Genomic DNA, 21,439 nt, shown 5'->3' with positions numbered 1-21,439 from the left:
CTAAAATAGGAAAGTTGACAGAGAGAAACCACAGAATGCAGGATGGCAGCCATCCATGAACAAAATTGAATGCAAAACATATTTAATTTCAATCAAAATAGTCTTTCATTGCAATAAGTGTGATTGATATGAACATCATTTTTTGTAAAGCTGCATATAGTGAGGTTGTAAATTAACAGAATCTCTGAGAATGTGTATTTTAGCCTGCTTTTAATGGCGTCACTTAACACATCCACACCACAAGAAATGAGAATATTCATTATTCTTTCACAAAGGCTTCTTTGAAATATATACAAACATGATCACATGTGAAACTTCCGACAAAATACATAAACTTTGGAAAATTATTTTCATCAAAATATGAACAGACATTGTATTTTTCTTCATTAAGGCTTGCACATTAAAATATAATGACACAAAACTAATCAGAAATAAAAATAGCTTATCAAATGCATAGCATTTTCTTTTCATAGACACAAACTGCACCTGTGGTGCAATAAGACAATAAACAAAGTCAAACAAACAAGCATCGTACCAAAACTGGATGTGTCCCTTTACTGTGAAATAGCTTCTGTTAGATCCTGTAGACCACAAAAAAAATCACCCCATGAAATGTCCTCCCAGATCTGACTGCGGCTAAAACAATGAATTATCTGCCATAAAAATATTTAATCATTTCCACATGGTGGATATTTGTTGTGTACAATCATCCAAATGTCAACCTGGGCCTTTTTCTTTCTTTTTTGTCTTTTTTTTAAGTGGGAATTGAAATATGTATCATAATCCAGCAACAATTTCCATAAAACATTTTGTTCTTCCAGTCTTAGATCTAGTTCCACATCCAATTCCTAACAAGTTCCCCATCATTGTCTGGAATGGAGGGAGTTTCCATTAAAAAAAGGCTTGCAGCTTTCCACTGGAAATAAAAGCCTGAGGCAAAATTCAATGACTAATGTTTGAGAGGGGGCAAGTTAAAGACTGTTCTCCTCTTCATCTGCCTCATCAGCTCTCTATGTTAAATAAAAAACTTCCCTTATCTTGTATAGAAAGCTGGTAAAGTACGACCAACAATGAATTTCATAGATCAGTACGAGGTTCTAACTGACGGTGGTGGAGATCATAACTGCACACTCTTCACTTTCCAAGCAGCCGCTCCTCCATCACTTCCTGGACTGGCAGCGTCTCCTCTTGCAAGGTGCTGTGGGTAATGGAGTCCCCCTGTGATCTGAGGCTGCTCTGAAAAAACAGAGCTGTTTCATTGGCTTCTTCTTGGACAGGGCTCCCAAAAGCATCGTCCTGCCCGACCTCATCGCTGCCCTGAGACGTCTGGCTGACATAGACAACAATGACCTCGCCGCTGAAGTTCATCACCTGACCGCTGGAGATGAAGGTGGTGTTGTTGTTCCCAGAAACCTGACCTAAAGAGAGAAATAGAACAGGCTGTGAGCAGAAGAGTACACATAAAGACAGCTAACATAAAAAAATGCCAATGCAACACCATCATTGGGATATATATATATATATATATATATATGTAGCCTATATATGGTTGGTTGTGTAATTTTTCCAATTTCCCTAACACACATGACTGACAGCGCTTCCTCTGTTCATGACGTAAGCGAAGAGGGGACTAAATCTTGGCTAACCTCAGCTGACAAAAGGACAGTGGGTGTAATGACAACGCAGGATGACCACAGACAGGCCGCAGCTCTGCAGACTGCCATCATATCCTTCCAGGCATACTTTTTAGTGTGAGAAACTCAAGATCCTTGTGAAGACAAGTCATTTGTCAAAGGTTTAGGGTTTTCTACACAATCCCAGAAATGTACTGTTCAGCTCTTTCTAACTTTTACTCCTTCCAGTTTTCTTCTACGTTGCTCACGATGATTTGTGCAAACTTGTATGAACTCATGTATGTGTTCACATGTGGATTTAGGCCAACGTGGTGAATTAGGAAATAAACTGTGCGTGTTTTTGTTTTATTTCACCACATTAAGCCTCTGGTTCTGATTTGATCCCGCCTCCTGTCTGACTTTCCAGCCGGCAGAGCGGGCCGACCCTTGTTGACTCACAGCTCATGTCCCATCAGTTCTCACATGTGTGCGCACACACATCACAGTAAGCAAACACATTCTAGCAGACATTTTTTTACACCTACACACACACACACACATATTTGAAAAGCCCTATGAAGTTTGAAAGACAGTAACACACGCACACAAAGAAAGAGTGTCTCCATGCTCCCCATCTGAGAACCCTTCCCGGAATAACAGCCTGAGAGCCTGAAAATATGTCACTTCACCACAACTTTGAAAACAAAGCTTTGTGGAATCTGCTTGAGTTCTTGTGTTTATTCTTTCTTAATGCCACGATGATTTTTCTGGATGTCCAACCATTATAACAGCACCGCTTTCGAACAAAGATAAACCTGTGTTCTAGCAGAACCTACTGCTCATTCAGCGTTCAGGGAAAACCACACATATACACTCAAACTCTGTTTGTTTCTCCTAAAATGCTGCCAGATTAATTCCTCAATATGCAGGATAAATGTGGGTCACCAGCACTGTTCATGTCCCATATCGAACCATTAAAGTTAGACCTCACTTTCCCTTTTTAATCACCTTTAGAAAACTCTAGGCATCAAAACGACTTGGTTAGGTTCAGATCTTGACCATTGCAGGGTTTAAGACTTTATATCTGCAACAAGCTTCCCCACCATTTACCTGTGGTGACATGTCAGTATGTCAGGTGACCCCTGTTTAACCTCTAATTAGTATGTGCGGGAAGTCCATTTTATCAGTTGCCATTACAGCATGATGGGAAATCTTCCTTTTAAGCCAGTAAGTGTGTAATTAAAGTACCCAGGCATCAGTGAGAGTCCAAAAAAGTCTTCACAAGTTGGTGTGTTTATGTTGGGTGGGCAGGGTTATAAAAGTATTACTCAAGCTGCGCACATCTTGCTTCAATTAAAGCTGTGGTCACTTTGCGCAACCCTATGGAATTCTGGGTAAACAGGAGCTTTGTGCTGTAGATGGCATAGTTCAGACTGATGCGCACACACACACACACACACACACACACACACACACGAAACAGTGTTTGTTAAAGTGTGGTTCTGGTGGTTCACTAGCACATCAAACACACATATATCTTATTCCTGCTCTCTGTGTGTGGTCCCCCCCCAAAAAATTTTGGCTATCAATAGTGACCTTAATAAAGAAAAATTTCTCAGAACCAATCACACACACTTGTTATTCTTACACTGAAACCAATCCTTTGTTTGCATGATAATGCTTCAGTTTGACCTCTGATTCCATCAGACTGTTCTGATGTTACTGCTTTTATAACTAACCATTACCACTCGGAGGATCAGTGCATGAATACATTTCCCAGAGACTTTTTCTCTTTGGCAGCGTGCAAAGGTTTCTGTGTGGGAACAATACAAGTCCAACCGTGTGACAGTAAAACTTTCCATTCAAACCAATCTAACTTTCTTTCTGTTATTCTTGGTGGCTAGTCCCACCTATTCTGCGGAGAGAGAACACTGTAATGTAGTGTATCAAATCATGCATGGGTACGACCCTGTGGCCATACAGTGGTGACTGCCTACACAAACAAAGAGCTCAGAATCCACCTGGCAAACACAACTGTGGTGCTGAAGCCTTTTGTAATGAGCCTTTATCCTCATTGAGTGGTCGTAGCAAAAAAACATCCAGAAATGTATGTGTTGTTATATATTTATCGGCTCCACTATGAATATTTTCATATATTGAGATTTTTTGGTTAATTATTATATATGCTCTTGCATAGAGGAGCCTCCATACAAAAGAGTTTATATACTTGAAGCTTACCATACCTGAGGTAAGAGTTGGTTCAGCCAGCTGACTGTGGAGGCTCTCTGGTGAGCACTCCAGTTCCGACATCCCAGAAGAGAGCTTGTTCTCCCTGCTGTCAGCCCAGGAAATTCCCGGGCCTTCCTGTGAGCTTGAGACCTCAGTGGGCTTGTCTAGGTAGAGATCTCCAACAGATGAGGAGGTCCTCAAGGAGCTGACCAAAGTCATGGCGGAGGCTGTGCTATTTTCTGTTGAGGTGGAGTCTGTGCTTGTCAGTCTGTATAAGCCCTCTTGTTTTACAGCTGATCTGTCAGTCAGGTGAGATTTGAACTCTGGTCTCACCTGAGCCTGACACAGCGGCAGGCAGAATTCAGGACTAGATGGAGGGACTACAGAGGAGGTGTGGAGGAAAGGAGGAGAAAGAGAGACAGAACATGCAGCACCTGTCTCATGGGTGGACATCTTTTCTTGACTTTCTCCAGCCTTATCTGGCCTCTTACTGTCACTTTTCTCCTCTTTCCCACTCTCATCCGCATCCAGCCCTCCACATGAGCAGGCCCCTGGTGTTCCAGGGCTGACAGCCTGGCTGCAGTCCTCATTCTCTCCTACTTCCAGTGGCTCATGGATGGGAATGACACACACACAGGAACCTGCCAAAAGGGGAGACACACTCCCACTATTTTCATCTTCTTCTGATACCTCCTCTGGTTCTCCAGATCCTTTGCTCTGATCCTCCATCACTATCTTGTCCTTAACTCCCTCTTTCTCTGTCATTTCCCCAGTGAAAGGCAGGGAGACCTTGACATCAGTAACCGGCATGGGGAAGGTGCATAGGGGATCACCAGTGGGGCTGTAGGGTGCTTGACAGATGAGTTTGGTCATCTCACATGGTGTACATTTGGGGCCTCCTGGTCCTCCTCCTGCTCCGCTGTGATAGAGAGGGGCCAAGGTCTCCTACAACATCAGAAACACTGTAAATATTTGTCGTGCTGAGTCAGTTTCCACCTGGATGTAGAATACAGGACTACTTTACCTGTTGTATTCTGGTCCTCTTCAGATTCTGGACGCAGGATCGTAGATTTACTAGACAAGGAAAATGGGGAAATGGAGAAATATTTACAGCAAGTCAAGTCTGAAGAAATTATTTATGGACATCAATGTAAGAGTGCAATGTGCAATATTCATCAAATATAGAACACCATAAAATCATGCATAAAACTGTACAACAAACACAATTGGTAGAGGAGGAGTTTTGACCTACCAGAGAGCAATTTCAGTTTGTCCTTATAGCAGAAGAGAAGCAGAATGAGGAGACACAGAACAGTAATTATGGACAGCACTGAAACTATAACCCAGGAGGGACCTGTAAGACAGGGTCAGAGCTTAAACAAAGTCCTTATTAGCACATAGAGGTACAATGACCTTTGTTACCAGATTTTCGTTTTGGACATGTTGTGCCAATGTCTTACCAGAGAGAGGTGGTCCACACACCGCATCCTCCACGGCGCTGCCCGGCTGTATCTCACTTCTGCCCTCAGCCTTACAACTGTGGAGGAGAGGATAGGATGGGGTGGTGGTGGTGGTGGGGAAGGGGGGGAGAGAAATCACCAAAATCAAACATTAGGAGGAACATTTGCACAGTATTGCTTGTTGTTTTTTTTCTCCCCCTTTCTGTTTTTCCCTTTACATGTTACGAGCCAAACTACAAGCTTTTAAAGATGGTTTTGTAATAAAGAGGGACAAATGAAGAGAAAAACAAAATTCTTTCTCTCTTTCTCAATCGTCATCTTCTCAGATCCGGCCGGGAGTGGAAGCTGGTGTCTGGTCCAGCCAGAGTTCCAGGGGAAGCGGTGAACATATTACTCATAACAGCTGGCTGCTGGTGAGGACGGCTACCCAACTGCATTCTTTCCTCCACAGTATGTAGAAAGATTCCAGGCTAAATACTAAATGGGGACCAGTTTATTATTGTATATACATATATACACACTTACTTAGTCCATTGTTTGCACTGTTCTGCATTGTTGTCAGTAGAAAAGAAGCCCTCTTTGCATTGAACACAGGTTTTCCTTTTGTCAGTTGATTCTGGAATAAGCAGCACAGTATTAACTCTTGAGTGACACCCTTTTGTAAAAAGATTGGATATATTTGAGGTATGTTTGTGGTCACTGCCTCACCAGGGAACACTTCGAGTCCATAGCCAGCTCTGCAGGTGGGAATCCTCTCACAGTACTCACAGTTGATGGGGGAGCACTGAAGGCCAGGACTGCAGCGGCACGGCTCCTCTGCCACAAGGTTTTCAGACCTCTCCAAAAAACCCTTAACTGAAGGCATTTTTAAGCAGATTATCAGTCCTTCGGGGCGCTTTGTGGTGAATATTATTTTTTTTTATAGTTTATAGTGGTTATAAAAGACAGTAAATAAATAAATAAATCATATTCAAAGATGTAAAACTCTTTGGAAATCCTTATTAAAGCTGAAGGTACTGACCTCCATCGCAGACCTTCTGCTGTATACAGCGCTTCTCACCAGTCCAGCTGGGCTGGTATGCATCACGATCACATTTAACACACTTAGTCTTTTGAGAATCAGTGCAGTGAGAAAACACTCGAAAGCCTAATGAAAAAAAAATGAGAGAGAAAGAGATGTTAATAGATCTAGGAATCTGTACATAGTAACCACAAAAATAGGAAACATGAACAAACAAGAAGGGAAATGAGAAAATTAGAGCCTTTTGACTCTTTTAAAGTAGAGAGTACTTCAGTGGTTTAGTGCCAGAGTAAACTGTGTGTGTGGTTGTGAGAACACGTGCATGTCTGAGACATTTTAAGAAAATAAAGTTCCGTTTTTAGAAACATCCTTCCTCTTTAATTTTAGGATCTTTGTGAATGGAAATCTATTTTTATTTTTGCTCTGATTCCAGTCAGCGTCATTACCTGGTCCACACTTAATGCAGCATCTGGAGTCCTCTAGGTAATGTTTTTCATCACATGGCTGAGATTCAGAGACGGCATTCTGAAAAATATTAGGACATAAGATTATCAGAGAATAAACCAAAATGTCCTTTATTCATGACCTACAAATATGCAGCATTTAAAGACTGCAGTGACTAATGAGAGGAAGAGGATTATCAAAACAGTTCCATGAAACCCTCAAGGAGTATTTCCATACTCTTGGCATCACCTGATCACAGCATCATTTAGCCTCCAAAGCAGCAAACCAACCTCAAGTTAAATGGAATTTAAATAAGTGAAATGGATGAAATTAAATCCAATCAACTTTGGTCGGATTGGCCTACATGTGCAGATATTCTCCTTGTCCCCACTTACTGTGGAGCTCAAAATGCCACCCAGAGGCATCCACAGGTCTCAAAGTGTCCTGTTCCAACTAGCCTCAGCTGAGATGAGCATCTGTGCGTGTTTTAAACAATAAAAGGGGACCTCTAATAAAAAATGTGGGAAAAAAAGCAACAAAACTAAGCTATGCAGGCTCACACATCCATACTGTACATATATACTGTACTGCACACACCCTCCAGCCACCATAAATGAGGGGCTGGTGAGGTCCTCACCACACTGCTGAATGAGAGAATCTGGCTGTTATGACAGAAACAATGCCAAAGCCACAATGTCTATATATATGTGTAAAAAACACAACCTCTATAGGACTGGCTGACCTTGAACCAACCTGACTCATTTTCTCGTTCAGCCCTTTTCAAAGTTCCCATGAAATGATAATTCACTCATTGTTCTGTTGGTACGCTGCTGAAGTTCAGTTTAAACATGAAAAACTTCTCCCCACAGGCAGCACTCAGGAGAAGCCTTCACATCTCACATGTCATCTGTCTCCGCTCCTGCCCGCAAATACTGACAACATGCTATCCACTTGATTTTATGATACACAATAACAGCAGTTAATAACATCTGGCACCGTCCCTGCTTGCTTGCCTGTCTCACACCTCCACCTTATAAACTCTGGTTATTCTCTGTGTTCAGTCTGTTGGCCCCCTCAGGCGACAACAGTACAACACACCAACACTGGGCGAGCATTTAATTACCTCCACTCAGACTCACACATCAGCCAGCCTTTTGTTTTATAATCGAACCAAGAGAGAGGAATAATGATGCACAGTCGGATTAGCTTGGACCAAACCACTAATGATGGCCATGTGCTGCTGCAGAGAGAAGTGACAGACAGACAGACAGAAAGGCGGGCAGAGGGATAGATAGACAGAGTGCACAGGAAAGGCAGGAAGGAATGCTGGGAAGTGTATTTTTGTTAACGCCACATCTAAACATCGGACCTCAGTTATGTGAGGTGATGTGTCACTAAATATATATGTGAAAGAAAAACATCTGGTCCACCCTTCAAGATTACAGGTTGTCATAAAGGTCAAGCAAAACCTTCCAACCTCAAAGCTAACATTATCTGTACTTACATAATTGTGAAGAGAGTGAAATAGAATAGCAGGAGTTTCACAGCTTCAGTGACATCCACCATGACCCCCCCCTTTTTTGTCTTAATCATCTTTTCATCAGTGTTTTGTTTATCTTTTAAAAATCCTTCACCACTCGCGTGATCCTATCGAACACGGCCAAGAGGCAGAGTGCATTCCATTTGCTTTCAGAGGACCGGAGAATTTGCATAACGGCCACAGCAGCCAAAGGCACCATGCCAAGAGTAGCACAGTGTGACTTTTCGGCCTCCGAGGATTTTTAGTGATCCCTGATAAGGTGCTGTAAAAGTGTGATTGCTCAACAACTGAATCTTTGTAGGATGTTTGCATCTGTGATTACTTCTTCAACAGCAATAAAACCAGCACAAATCAGGACTTAAATTCTCATACTCTTATTTGTAAAATGTTGAGCTGTACTGTCAGCATATAGAGGACTTTCTTATCATACATGGTATCAAAAGGAAAATTAAAACACAAAGTTGTTGGCTCAAGATCTATTGATGCAGCTATAATCTGTGTTAGTTTAGGGATTAATCTTAGGTGTGTTAAAGCCTGTGTTGTCTGTGCTGTCTTAAATTAAGTCGTGTTTGGATCTGCAGGTCTGAGGCAATGCAGCGCTTGCCTAAGCGGAGACAGACATATGGTCTGGTGATGGGTGGAAGGACTGAAGTGAAATGTTAAAACTCATGATAGAGAGAGTTTGAAGTCTAGAGACAGAAAGACTGGAACATGTATGAAGAGTTTACATGCAGGGACAAGTCCATGGATGCTAATAAAAAGCACAGGAGCCACAACTGTGGATAGTAAACGGATCCACCAAAGCTCAGCTCATTCACAAATGATGTATTGACTCGTAAATTTGCCACATCTTGAAGTCATTGTGTGTTGCTTAATGTCATACAGACAGTTGGAAGTGGATTTGGAATGGACTGGATGAAGTGGTTGCAAACCATGAAAATGAAGGGGAATTCTTTGGGGATAGTGTGAGTCAGTAAAATGGCAAGACCACGCTGAGAGTAATGCAAAGCCAAAGTATCACCTTAAAGTCTTCTCTTTGCAGGCACAGTATCTGTGCTGGAAAACTGTGACTTGCATTTAACATTCTGTGGAAAAAAACATCCTGCGTGCCATCACCTCTCAGTGCCCTGAGTGAAGCATTTCACTCTTGCAACACACTTCAGGGAAGAAGGAGCGTCTCTTCCAAAGCCATAACGTGACGTTGACTTACCGTAATGCAGCCAGTGATAGATCACTGGTGCCCAACAGTCCCACCACTACAACCACATGTTATAAACTACTCCACCTGGACAGCGTTAGCAGCTTTGCCCTCACAACATGAACAGCAACATACGGTGTCCTCTTTAATTTTTATTTTCAGATCAACTATTATTGCTTCTGAAGAGATATGGCACCCAAACAACTTGCCTGACAGTTACTCATGTGTGGCCACACATTACAACTTCCCCTCCACACACAGACCCTGTGATGGTCTTCATCAGCGAGTTGGCTCAGGTTTGGTCCCCTTTCGACCGGGAGAGAATGCGTGGTGGAGACAGAACAACATCCAGTTGCCAGCAGCGTTTTTGTGGTCAGAATAAGGGAGAGGTGGACTAGACCCAAATATAACTATTTCCAGTCAGTGTCCGTGCGTAAAAAAGCAGCCCATTGGCAGTATTCTGCACTTTCTCACTCGACATTCCACAACACACTAAGCAGTTTGACATTCACTCCATTTTATTATGGTGTAAACTTGTACTGTTAAGTGCAAACATGTGTTTTACCTGTGCGTAAAAGGTGCCAAGGACACATGTTATCCATCCTCGGAATATCCAGCTTGTTGAAAAGTTAAGTCTCATCTTTGCTGAAAATGAAACAACTTCCAAAACAAACTTGTCTCTCTTAACCAGCGCGCAAAAAACACCACGATCCGCTTTCCCAAACTCTTCTTCAATTGTCCTCACTGCAAAACACTTCTTCTTCTTATGTGCGTAAAGGTAACAGCGCCTCCACGCATCTCACATGGTATTCTTGCGCCTTATTCCCCAGTTTGGTGTTGCTGCGTTTCCCATCTCTCCTTCCCTCTTCTCTCCTCTCTTCTTTCTCTCTGCTCTCACCCACGCGTTGTGAAGGGAGCTGCGTGCAACGGCTTGTAAAAGTCTGAGAGAGGGAACTCCTCCCACGCTGTCATATGTTTCATGAAAAAAGTTTACCCCTGATGTGTTTTTTTTTTCTCTAAGGAAATGTGTGTCTGCTGTTTGTGATTAACTCAAAGGTGACCAAGGTGCTTCTGTGATGCTCAGCTGCTCACTTTATAAATGCACCTGGATTTTTATTCCAGTTTATTAAGGTGATTTTTGTTAAAAAAAAAAAGATCTTACACCTCAGACAACTCAGATACACTGAACGCAAAGCATGTGGTCTTCATAGATTTCACTTCCTGCATGAGCCATTCATCATGGAAGTGAATAGGCATAATATTTCCTGGAGCGTGGGTCCTGGAACTGCCATGACCATGACAAAAGTCGAAATTTTGTACAATGTACAGTGACTGTCCACCTCCAGGAAACACTGCAGCTGCTCTTCAGTTCAGGAAAGAGCAGAGAAAAACAGCACTCGTTGTATTTCCCTGTCAATTTGCATGGCAGATTACATCTAGCCTATACCTGCCTACTTTGGCAAGAGAAGAGTGGGAAAGGTTTTTGAAAGGGGGGAACGTGCTCTAGTCAACTTGTCAGTTATGCAAATATTCAATTGAATGTTTGAGTGATCAAAAGAGAGAGATTAGCAAGCAGCCCTCATAACCCATGATGTTTTCATGGAAATAAGCAGACATGTTGCTCCATAAATGGCCTGAAATTCTACCAAGGTTACCAGATTTGTTCTACGTTTGTAGTTAAAGAACACTTAAGGGGTTAAGTGTTGTGAGGAAGAGGAAGCATACTAAGGAGTTTTAAGCTGAGTGAGTGAAGGTAATGGGCTCTGTCCTCCCTCTCCCCTCTTCCTGTAAAACATGCTGAGAGAAGCTGTTTGGCGAGGGGGCCTCTGCAGCTTGCACAGTAGCAATTAAGAGTCGACTCTTTTAGCAATCAAAAACCTCAGCTTGCCTCTAAACGCACCCCCAAATATTCACATCAAATCACTCTCCCCCACCCCTCCAGCCTCAAAGACTAAACGCACAGACTCCAGTTGGAACACAGTCACAGTGTAGCTTGTTTTGATGTGTAAATATGTAGCTCTGCTGCAGGCAAACACCACACTGCTTTACAAGCTCTACACTTCTTATAACCTGGGTCAGAGTGCAGACTGTGTAGCCCTGCAAATATGTGGCTTGTGATGCTTAGCATCACTTACAACAAGTCAATGCCTCATATACTCAAAAATGCACACACACACACCCACACACCCACGGCTCCAATTAATGGAACGCACACACTCGTTCCATAGAACAAAACAGCCACAGCCTGGTTTGGTACCAAGAATTTGGAGGAAGCTTTAAGGGCTAGGCCTTATGGTCTGAGTGAAAAGTGGGCATAAAACATGCACATGGCCCTCACATCCACACACAACCCAGTGGAATAATGACATTAAATGGTAGCCACCGTGTTCCGGTGGTTTTAAGGATTGGATCTGCATTGCTTCTGCTCACTTTGGAAACAGATGTGACCTGTGAGTCACGCAAGTCACCCGTGTGAGTAAGAGGACCCGGCTGACACCGTTTGTGCAACATGCAAGCAAAATGCCAGGACATTTTCACACACAGCTATATGTAAAGGTACACGTTTGCATAAAGATGTTTTGACAACCGAAGAACCACACCATTCACTCTGAATGCAAATCGTACACATCAGGCATCTACACAAACATACTGCGCTAACCTGCTGCCTGCTATTCCACGCCCAGCTGTGTGTATCAATTATTTGACCACCTGTCCAGTTATCAGTAATGCTGGTTGAATATTATCCTTAAATATGCAAATATGGTTCTTTATCACTATATATGGTGTCATGTTCAACCACTAAATAAACATGGTTCAACTGCATGACCTATTTCAATTTCCAACACATATTAATGTACTGGATTCCCCAGCAGGTCAGCCAGGACTGTCGTAAAGCTGTCTAACAGATTACACCTTAATTAGCTTGTTAAAGCTAGACCTTCAGAGAGGCTGACAGAGTTCTATTGTTTTCTTTTGGCAATTTAGGCCAAAGTTTATCTTGATATAAAGTCATAATTTTCGAAGTATAGCAGAGATTGAGAGATAGCATAATCTCAAAGGCACGTCTGAGGTTTTCTTTTGTTGTTTTATTTTTTTTTAGAGGGTTAGTTGACGGGAATGTCCCATAAAATGGACTTTGGTTCGTTATACCAGCTAAACATACAATAGACTACTTCAAAGAGCTGGAGCTGAGGGGCAGAGAAAGTAGGAGTGTATGTCTTTTTCTGTGAAATGACTTTGTTTTACAGCCTCAGACACCTGTCAACACCTTGAGCCATAGGACTTGGTTAGAGCTGGCAGTAAACTGTAAACACACATACCTGTGTGTCAGTCACTGTGTGGGCCGTGGCACTTGGGAGCCTTAAACTTAAAAGGTCGAGCTACTTTGTGGGGACAAAACTGCTCAATACCACAAAGTGGTCTGACCCCTACAAATATAGTAGACTCCCTGTTCCAGGACATACACATCACACACAGACACACAACAACAGAGGTAGTCTGTAGGCTTCACACAATAGTAGTAAAATTCAGCAACAATCCATTTTGCCAAGCTTCAATCTATTTTGTACTCCCAGCAAAGACACATAGTAATATTAGTAGGATGCCATGTCAATATGCTGAAAGGGTGCCAACCTGTCCAAAGTTCCTAAGGAGGACTGTATAACTGATGATAAAATGCTACACCTGGTCCTGCCAAAAACAGCTGGACAAGTAGACACACACACACTCACACAGCAAAATTCGAACAAAAATGCAGGTGTACAGTAAAGCTCCCGAAAGCACATTTAAGTACACAACTGATCTCCATCTTTTATTACACCATGACACGAATTTCAAATATACAGAATGAGTACCAACCTCTTTAGTTCAGTGTATGATACAGGTATTTACTGTTTCTCTTAGAGCATATCCCAAAAAGAACAACAAAAAAAAAACAGAGCCACTTTAGAAAAGAAGTACAATTATCAGAGACACTGCAACACTGAAGGACAAAATGCAACGGACAGAGAGGGAATAATTATGATCAGTGTTCTCTTCAACTTCACATTGCCAAAACGGATAAACAAATAATTCATTAACAGTAGTGATAATCTTTATGAGACTCTGGAATAAAACAAAAAAATATATAACAAAGAACAAAATAGTAAAGTGAAGTGCAAATTTCTTTGGAAGTTGGAATAAAGTTTTTTCCTTCATTAAGACATAAATAAGTTATAAAATAGAAGCTATCAAAAAAAACAAAAACAAACCAGACGGACTTTGAAGAAATAAAGGCAAGACAATTTTTTATAGTTTCAAGTAGGTGATACTTCTGAGCCGTACAGACACACTGTACAAGGCATTCTGAACAGATGCACAGCCACTCTGTGGTTCAAACCTTCCACTCACAAATGCAAGTTAATATTGTAGAACCTTTTGATCCAAAACGTCGCCTGTTAAAACTCTAAATTAAACCTTACAGGCCGTGCTCAGACGTTTGCTTCCTAGAGAGAAGTTGAGCTCGTCTGAAAGTACGCCACTGAAAAGTCAAATTAAAATCTCAGATGCAGATTTTGAGTGTAGAAATGTCCAGGTTAACAAGATCCGTGTTGTCTCTTTGGGTGAATCGTGATATTGATGCATTTCCCCTCTCTCCTCACTTTTTGAAATGATAACGTTAACACTGACTCATAAAAGCATTTCTAGTACTGGACGATGCTTTTGTCATGATTACGGATTAAAGAGCGAAAAATGAGAAGAGGGGAAAACCTCACAAGTGTTCACTGCCAAAAAAAAACCCCACTGCTGTTCAACTTCAGGTAGCAGGAAACCCTTCTGCACTGAACAGCCTCACTTCTTGAAATCATTAACATACACACTGAGACTTTCTTCTACTTTTAGCTGATCCAATATTTTTTTTTTCCGAGTATGATTAAAATGCTCCCAAAGGACCTCAGTCAGTTTGTCAGTTGTCAGACAGTTAACTGTGATTGCTGACCAGTCAGTGATTACTTCTTTCTCTGGAAGACGTTTGCCAGCATGGCCCCGGATGTAGTCAGCTGACCCATCTTGCTCAGGAACTTGGTCTTGGCATCCTCACCCACTAAACTAGAGGCAATGGACATAGAGCTGTAGGATAAAAGGGGACATGGTTTTAATGTGGACATGATGAAACATTGTGCAACTTGAAAGATGGACAAACACAACAACTCTGTAAAAAAACAAACATCTTCTACTATCCTTTCCCCTACTTCTTTAGAGAGGAAATGCTCTTTGCCAATACAGCCCCTCCTGTTTTTTTTTTTTTTTACAGCGCAACGGCTTCACAAGTTCCTCTTTTTGAGCTCATTCAGACTGATATCACATCACCTATGAATTTTGGGAGTTTGGACTCCAGCTGCCGAGCAAACATGATCACACAGACACAAGAACGTCCTAACTACTAACTACCAAACTACTGCAGTCTATAGTTTTGTATACCATCTGTATATAGTGAGTATTGTGTGTACTGAATATGGGAAGTCCCCTTCTAATGAAAATTTTACATAAAGTTTTCATACATTGGTCCAAAAAAACTTTAACTGTAAGTATGTGCAATATACCATTTAAAGATTTCATTGATTTCCTTTGGACACAAGCACAAATACACTCAGGTTGTTTTTGTGCTACTGGAAAGCACAAATCCAGAGTCTTGATATGACAGAAAGTAAATACAATTAATATAGACTAGACTAAAAAAAAAAACTCTGAAAAATACATGATGTAGAAAAAAACATATTTATAGAAAGAGGAACTAAAACCCCTAAACATGACTACAGAGATTTAAATATCGCTCTAAGTTTGGAGGAATATGCACCCACATATACAAACCACTTCTTACATCCATGCACATTCACTTCATTAAGCCCCAAACACATGTCAACAAGATGGGTGAGGTGTCCTAGCTTTCTGCGTTTTCCCAAAAACAGCTCCTCTAATTTTCATCCTGTCTCTTCCTATTACCATACCCACATAATGAGTGTGGTTCCAACACTCTTACATGCTCTCCTCTTCTCTCCGGGAATAAACCCACAACATGGGCTGAGTCCCAACACTGTTATGTGACCCCTTCTCCTTAAAGTATATAGAAATACTGTATTTCTTCAAACTCATGCAGTCTCATGCAATCGAAACCAATGTTTTGCAAATTTCAGAAGAAGTGATGGTGTGAGTGTGACTGTGTAGTGGTTCTCACCCTTGAGCGTCTGCCATGCCTCTGTTCTCCACCTTGATTTCACACTCTTTGATCATAGAACTGAGAATCACCTGTGAATGACAGAAACAGTGTTTCCCTCACTTGTTAGCAGTATGCTTTGACATCTGGAGTGCTACAAAGCAGGTGCAAAGGCCTAATTATGAACATGAAAGAGATGACTTTGTATTTATTTGTATGTTTTACATTATGAAAAAAATGTCCTGTCCTATATTGCATACAGACAGCAGATGTTTGGAGAGGAAAATAGTCAGCTGATTGTTAGTCACATTGGGAAAATGCTCACATAAAGGAAATCGCGTGAGATTCTGAGACACAAATAAAGATAGTAGGTGTGTGCATGTATGAGTGTGTCTGAGAAAGAGGTAAAGAGTCACACTGTCTGTCTGTCAGATCCACTGGGAGCAACAAACTGAGACAGCGTACAAATGAGATACTGTAGTTAGGTATTTGTAGGTGTCTGATAAGTGCAAGAAATCCCCATGATTGTATTATGAGTTATGTGCGTAAATGTCTTTGTGAGTCTCCTGACCTCGTGTTCCGGAGAGAGTTGCTCCATGTCGGCGCGCAGACACCGGAGACCAGGCAGGAAATGGTTGACCATCACTTCCTCAGAAATGACTGCATGGGACATTAAGGTTTAAATGGAAAAGCTAGATCTGTGAAGAAATAGCAGTTGATACGCTGGCTATTTTACTATTGTGTCCCCATTGTAAACGTCATGAAATAAATTATTTTAATGCTATTTGAATTTTAAAAGTGCAGCAACAAACTAGAACTGTGGTAGTATGCCTACGTACTTTGTGACTGTTGACCCCAAATTAGAAAGTGTTTCTAAGACACTGCATTTACCACAAGAGGACTAACATGACAAAATCTGATGACTCCAGCAGGATGTTTTACAAAACAAGGGGAAATTACAATAATTTAATTGTAATAGCTATGTAATAATGTCCAAATATTTATCTATCTAGACTCTTGTTTTTCTTGCTACATGTATAGACAGCGTTTCCAAGGTCAGATAGTCACCAACAGTGTTTCCAGGAATTAACTGGCAGGGTACAGAAAAGAAGTACCGGTAATCTGTTTCAAATAGATTTGTCTAATTTTTAGATGTTGATAAAAAAAAAAGCACACTCCACCCATCTGCACAGGACTGTATGTGCTCTGCTACCTTTTAAATCTAGTGGAGCTCTGTGGGATGTATCTATATTTTTAGATATGGGAATGTACAGTTCCAGAGCCTGCCACACTGATTACAAGAGAAAGAAGTGCAGTGGGAGGTAAAGCCTCTGAGGTTAGGGCTATACCTCTTGGACACTACTGCACTGTGAAATCACAGCCTGACAAAGATCCACAGGAATGAACCTCAGACCAGCTGTCCTCTATGTATGTGTGTTGGACATGGGTGGGGTAGGGTGACTGAGAAGGGATGAAATAAGAAAGAAGAAAAAGAGTGTGAGAAATTTCTAAGGAAAAGAGGAAAAGAATCACAGAAAAGAAGGACAACAGAGACAAATCTGAGGTAATGTAAACGAGAGTCCTATACTGGGAACTGTTCCTCAAAATTGAAGCTGATGTTCAGTCCTCTCCTGATCTCACGCGCGTTCTCTTTAACTCATCCTTTCCTTTGCCGAACCAACCCTGTAATTACTTCTAGCCCCAAAATGGAGGCAGCTTATTTTTCCTTTCTCCTTCTGCCAAATGACAGGCACGCTCTGCCAACGCACACAGTGAGGCGTACACTCAGGCACTGGGGCCACGCTGATACGTACCAGCACACAGGCACTTCCAGAAACACATCTGACCAGTGCAGAGAGCATCTGACTGACGATTTTAACGGCTTTCCCACTGACTCACTGTTACAACAGCTAATCCTGAACCCCAGCCAAGCCTGACACAGACTTCAAGCAAATTATTTGGAAAAAGCCTAAAGCAGAGAAGTTACAAAAACACGAGTGACAGGGCCTTCGGGGAGAAATGTGGACATTTCCTCTTTGCCAATCTAAAAGTATATGGGAAGCATTAAGACTATAAATAAAACTCTCTCAGCCCAGCTTACAGAATCATAACCTGTGGAAGGATACAGCAGCAGGAGAGGGCGCTGTAGGCCTCGAACAGCTGGGTAGCGATATCAATCCTCTTGCTTTCCACCGCCTGGCTGTTGTTAGCCAACGCTAGCTTATAAAGGTGCGGCAGCACAACTTGAGGAATACAAAAAATACAGAGAAAAAGTTAGAGCAGATACATGGCAGAGTTCTAGCAAAAGGAAACACGTGCAATTTACTTACACTCGTCTCTGAAGCGTGGCTCTGCGTTAGGACCAACCCTTCCAAACGTCCTGATGATCTCCATGTGCAAAGAATGCTGATCTTGATATTGAGGGTCTTCCAAGAAGGATGCAAGCTGCATTTTCACACGCTCCAGAAGCTATGCAAAGTATTACATGTAAAATTATTATGTTTTATATTAATTTCTCTAGTCATCTGCATTTTAGAGACATTAAATGTTGCCTACCTCTTTTTGTGTGACAGTCTCCATGATGGTACCAAAGGCAGGAATAGTGGATATCCTCACTGAGCTAAAAGCAGCAGGAAAGCAAAACAATGCTTTGACCTCTGAAAGACACTCCTTCAGGCATTCTCCAAATACTTCATTAGCGTGTCTTCTCAGGTTGAGTCAAATATTACATGCAAACAGTTATCTGAAATATTTCAGTATGTGTGAATCACATGTGTTTTAACCACATCAAAGCAACTCAGATGGATGTCATCAGTAGGGGGAATCCAATTGGGTTTCCTGAAACATTTACAGATTTTTGTACAACACAGTGCAGCTAACCAATTTCATTACTGACTTTAATGGTGGGTTTAAATTACGGATATAATAGTGTCAAGAAGAACCACAAAAAAAGCAGAAAAACTACAGTTAACACATGTTTAGGTTTTGTATGAGTATAGTGATTACATAGTAATGATATGCTGGTAACCACAGTGATAGAAGAGGTGGTTGATCTTTTGCTAGTTTCATTCAGTGAGTTTATTTTTGATTGTGCAGTTGTACTAGTGATTATCTATTTAGCTCAGTAACAGCCAATTCATCATCCAATACACCATGAACAAGCTTAACATTCCTAGATTATAACTAGATTTAAACTTTTTGCAAGTAATGTTTGACCCACAAAAAAACAAAACAAAAAGAAATAATAATCCATAATAATTCTTAATACAATAAACTACAGTGATTGAAATGCATTAAGCAGGGTTAATGGGGCGATGTTATTCATTCCACTGTCAGCAGAACCAGAAAATGCCAAAAGATACACAAGCCATGCAGGAATTTTTCGAGTAAGAAACAAATCTAATTTTTACAGAATCTGTTTTATAACTTAAACTTTAAACTTAAACCTGCTGATTGTGACCAAGGCTACACCAACATGTGTGTATCAGTTGGGGAAATTTGCTTGTACTGATTATCATGTGTGTTTCAGTAAAGAGTGTGAGGAGATGAATAGGGCTACATTCCAACAGTATTTATCAGCTAAGGATGTTTACAGATCAATGTCAATTGAAGACAGGATAGAGGAACAGAGACTAATGATGACAAATTAAAACAAAGGTCTAAGCGTCCATAGACACGCTCAGCAAAACAGGGTTCAAGGAAGACACCCTTTCACACTGTAAGGATGCAGCCCACAAAATGACAGTGTTTACAGAGAAGATTTCTTGTGTTGATTGACTCACAATTCAGGCCCATTGCACAGAGTTATAAGGGCTGGAGCGGCCCGCCGATCTACTAATGCTTCACTCATGCCTCGGAGAACCAACTGCAAACCCACCACACAGCAGGATGAGAGGGAGAAGTACGGTGGGAGGGGACAAAGACAGCAGGAGGAGGAAGGGGAAATATAGAGTGACAGTATAAACTCAGAAAGACAGGGAGAAAACAACCAAACGCTAACTGGCGAGTCCGTCAGGAGGAAGGCTTCCCTGCCTCACTGCCAGTGGGGTAGAAGGAAGAGGAGGAGGAGGAGGAGGAGGGTATAGGTCACGAAGGAGCATGCTGGGATTGCGCATGTGGGTGATGTGCATGCAACAAATTGGCAGGTTAGTGTAATAGACGAGATGAGGGCTGGCATGAGTTAGTGTTGCAGATTGATGATGCGGACATGCACTGTGTAGTGATAACAGTGGTTATGCTGAGGAACCACCTCAAGAATCAGCCTAAACCTAACCAGGAGCCAACAGTAATAAAAACAATGTCAATCAGATATGTGGAAAAGGCAGTAAATATGCTTTAGAAGGTTTTTATCAGAAGACGAATTAAAGTGAAAAATCAGTTTCAAATCATATCAAATCATAAGGGTTAGAGTTAGGGAATTTGCTTCTGACAGGTAGACTCATGTGATGGTTCTCAGGCGAGAAGGGGGAGAGAGACGCGGCGCAGTTTATTGTTGTTGTTGTTGTTGTTCCACTTACATTTCAGGGTCGGAGGACAGTGTGATGAGAGCCGGCACCACTCTCTGAGCTACCAGCGTCTCATTCACCCCCTTCACCAGCAGCTGATCGGATTGGACAGAGCCAGCCGTGATGTCACAGAGGTGGGCAGGGCATTGGGACAAGAGCGAGCAACACCGCATATAGATAGAGAGAGGAAAAAAAAAAAAAAAAAAAAAAAAAAAGCAAAACAAAGAGGGGAGGAGAAACAAGAAAATAAAACAAACAACAAGAAAGGAAGAAAGTGATATACAATGACAAGAACAGTAGCTGCAAGGCTCGGAACGGCACTGCATGTATCAGGCAGGTGTGTGTACACACATTCACACACACACAATCAGACACACGCACTCACAGGTACGGCAAAGCCAACACAGCTAAAGTACTATTACAGTAAGGTGAGCATTAAACTGTGGGCTCTTCCCACATCCTCCAGATCAGATCATTTCTGTGACTTTAAATTCATAAAGTAGTTTGCTTATTTGATCTGGCATCTGTGGTAGAGGGCCACCTTTCAATCCACAGTTTTGACGATGGTGGACAGTTGTACACTATGAAATGGTGACAGTGAGGGGTTTTGGAAAAAGGGCAAGTACTCAACAAAACAGGGGGGACATGAATACAGCCTACCACTCCTCCTCCCCCAGGGTTCAGATCAACACAGGCTGGGTTCCAAATCTATATCTAGATCCTCAGTCAAACATTTGACCTAAAGTGTGCATGGATCCAACTGTCTCTCATGGATTCAACCAGGACTTTTGCCAACCTGGCTTGAAATCAATACAATCAGCACAAAAACAGAGAAGCTATTGTCTGCCTTTAAAAATACTAGCAGTATTATGTTTCCAACAGATCTGAATACTGAAAACAGTTAAAAATATTCATAAAAAAACATCTCCTTTGAATTAACAGCACTGTAAAGGCTGCTGCTTTCAGCTTTTTTGACACATAGCAGATATCTATGTAGTCAGTTCTGAGACGAGTGCATAGAGGAAGGTCGGGTGTTAACATGGAGGGTCTAGCTATACAGTTGGAACCAGAGTGCTCATTAGCTATGACTACAGTCTTTTTCACTCACATTCAATGGACGGAATAGCTCTAATAGAAAATGCATGTTGAAAAGCAGCAACAGCAAGCAGAGCTAGCACATGTGCAGCAAATAGGTACACATTAAAATAGTGTTTGTAGGACAGTGTCATTGTAATA

General features: G+C 41.6%; 2 protein-coding genes across 6 annotated transcripts in view; both read right to left on the bottom strand.

Annotated features, from left to right (window-relative positions):
- Positions 1-154: 154 nt before the first annotated feature.
- On the bottom strand, positions 155-10,397 carry tnfrsf11a (tumor necrosis factor receptor superfamily, member 11a, NFKB activator). The gene is made up of 10 exons (XM_028433482.1): positions 10,071-10,397; positions 6,770-6,848; positions 6,324-6,449; positions 6,011-6,157; positions 5,828-5,918; positions 5,303-5,379; positions 5,095-5,196; positions 4,867-4,916; positions 3,857-4,787; positions 155-1,418 (listed from the first exon to the last, which is right to left on the bottom strand). The coding sequence occupies exons 1-10, from the start codon at positions 10,143-10,145 to the stop codon at positions 1,135-1,137; spliced, it is 1,962 nt and encodes a 653-aa protein (XP_028289283.1). The 5' UTR covers positions 10,146-10,397; the 3' UTR covers positions 155-1,134.
- A 2,906-nt stretch (positions 10,398-13,303) lies between these two features.
- Positions 13,304-21,439, bottom strand: part of relch (RAB11 binding and LisH domain, coiled-coil and HEAT repeat containing) — a 25,380-nt gene continuing 17,244 nt past the window's right edge. The window contains exons 25-31 of one of the 5 annotated variants that reach the window (XM_028432471.1): positions 20,216-20,298; positions 18,255-18,318; positions 18,029-18,167; positions 17,825-17,941; positions 16,270-16,358; positions 15,720-15,790; positions 13,304-14,614 (exon numbers count right to left, since the gene is read on the bottom strand). In XM_028432471.1, the coding sequence (XP_028288272.1) occupies positions 14,494-14,614; positions 15,720-15,790; positions 16,270-16,358; positions 17,825-17,941; positions 18,029-18,167; positions 18,255-18,318; positions 20,216-20,298 (684 nt within the window). In that variant the 3' untranslated portion in view covers positions 13,304-14,493. Of the gene's footprint in view, positions 14,615-15,719; positions 15,791-16,269; positions 16,359-17,824; positions 17,942-18,028; positions 18,168-18,254; positions 18,319-19,480; positions 19,564-20,215; positions 21,375-21,439 lie in introns of those variants that run through there. The other 4 variants (XM_028432472.1, XM_028432473.1, XM_028432474.1 and 1 more) reach the window with 4 other exon arrangements.

The sequence above is a fragment of the Parambassis ranga genome, chromosome 20 (genome assembly GCF_900634625.1).
Source record: "Parambassis ranga chromosome 20, fParRan2.1, whole genome shotgun sequence".
NCBI classification, from domain to species: domain Eukaryota; kingdom Metazoa; phylum Chordata; class Actinopteri; family Ambassidae; genus Parambassis; species Parambassis ranga.
Note: the sequence above shows the minus strand (reverse complement) of the source record. Positions and strands in the feature narration are given on the sequence as shown.

Coding starts and splice junctions, on each gene's coding strand:
- tnfrsf11a (XM_028433482.1), bottom strand. CDS start 10,145: ATGAGACTTAACTTTTCAACAAGCTGGATATTCCGAGGATGGATAACA. Junction 5,919..6,010: donor TGGACTCGAAGTGTTCCCTG/GTGAGGCAGTGA, acceptor TGCTTATTCCAG/AATCAACTGACAAAAGGAAA. Junction 5,380..5,827: donor CAGTGCAAACAATGGACTAA/GTAAGTGTGTAT, acceptor TCTCCTCCACAG/TTGTAAGGCTGAGGGCAGAA.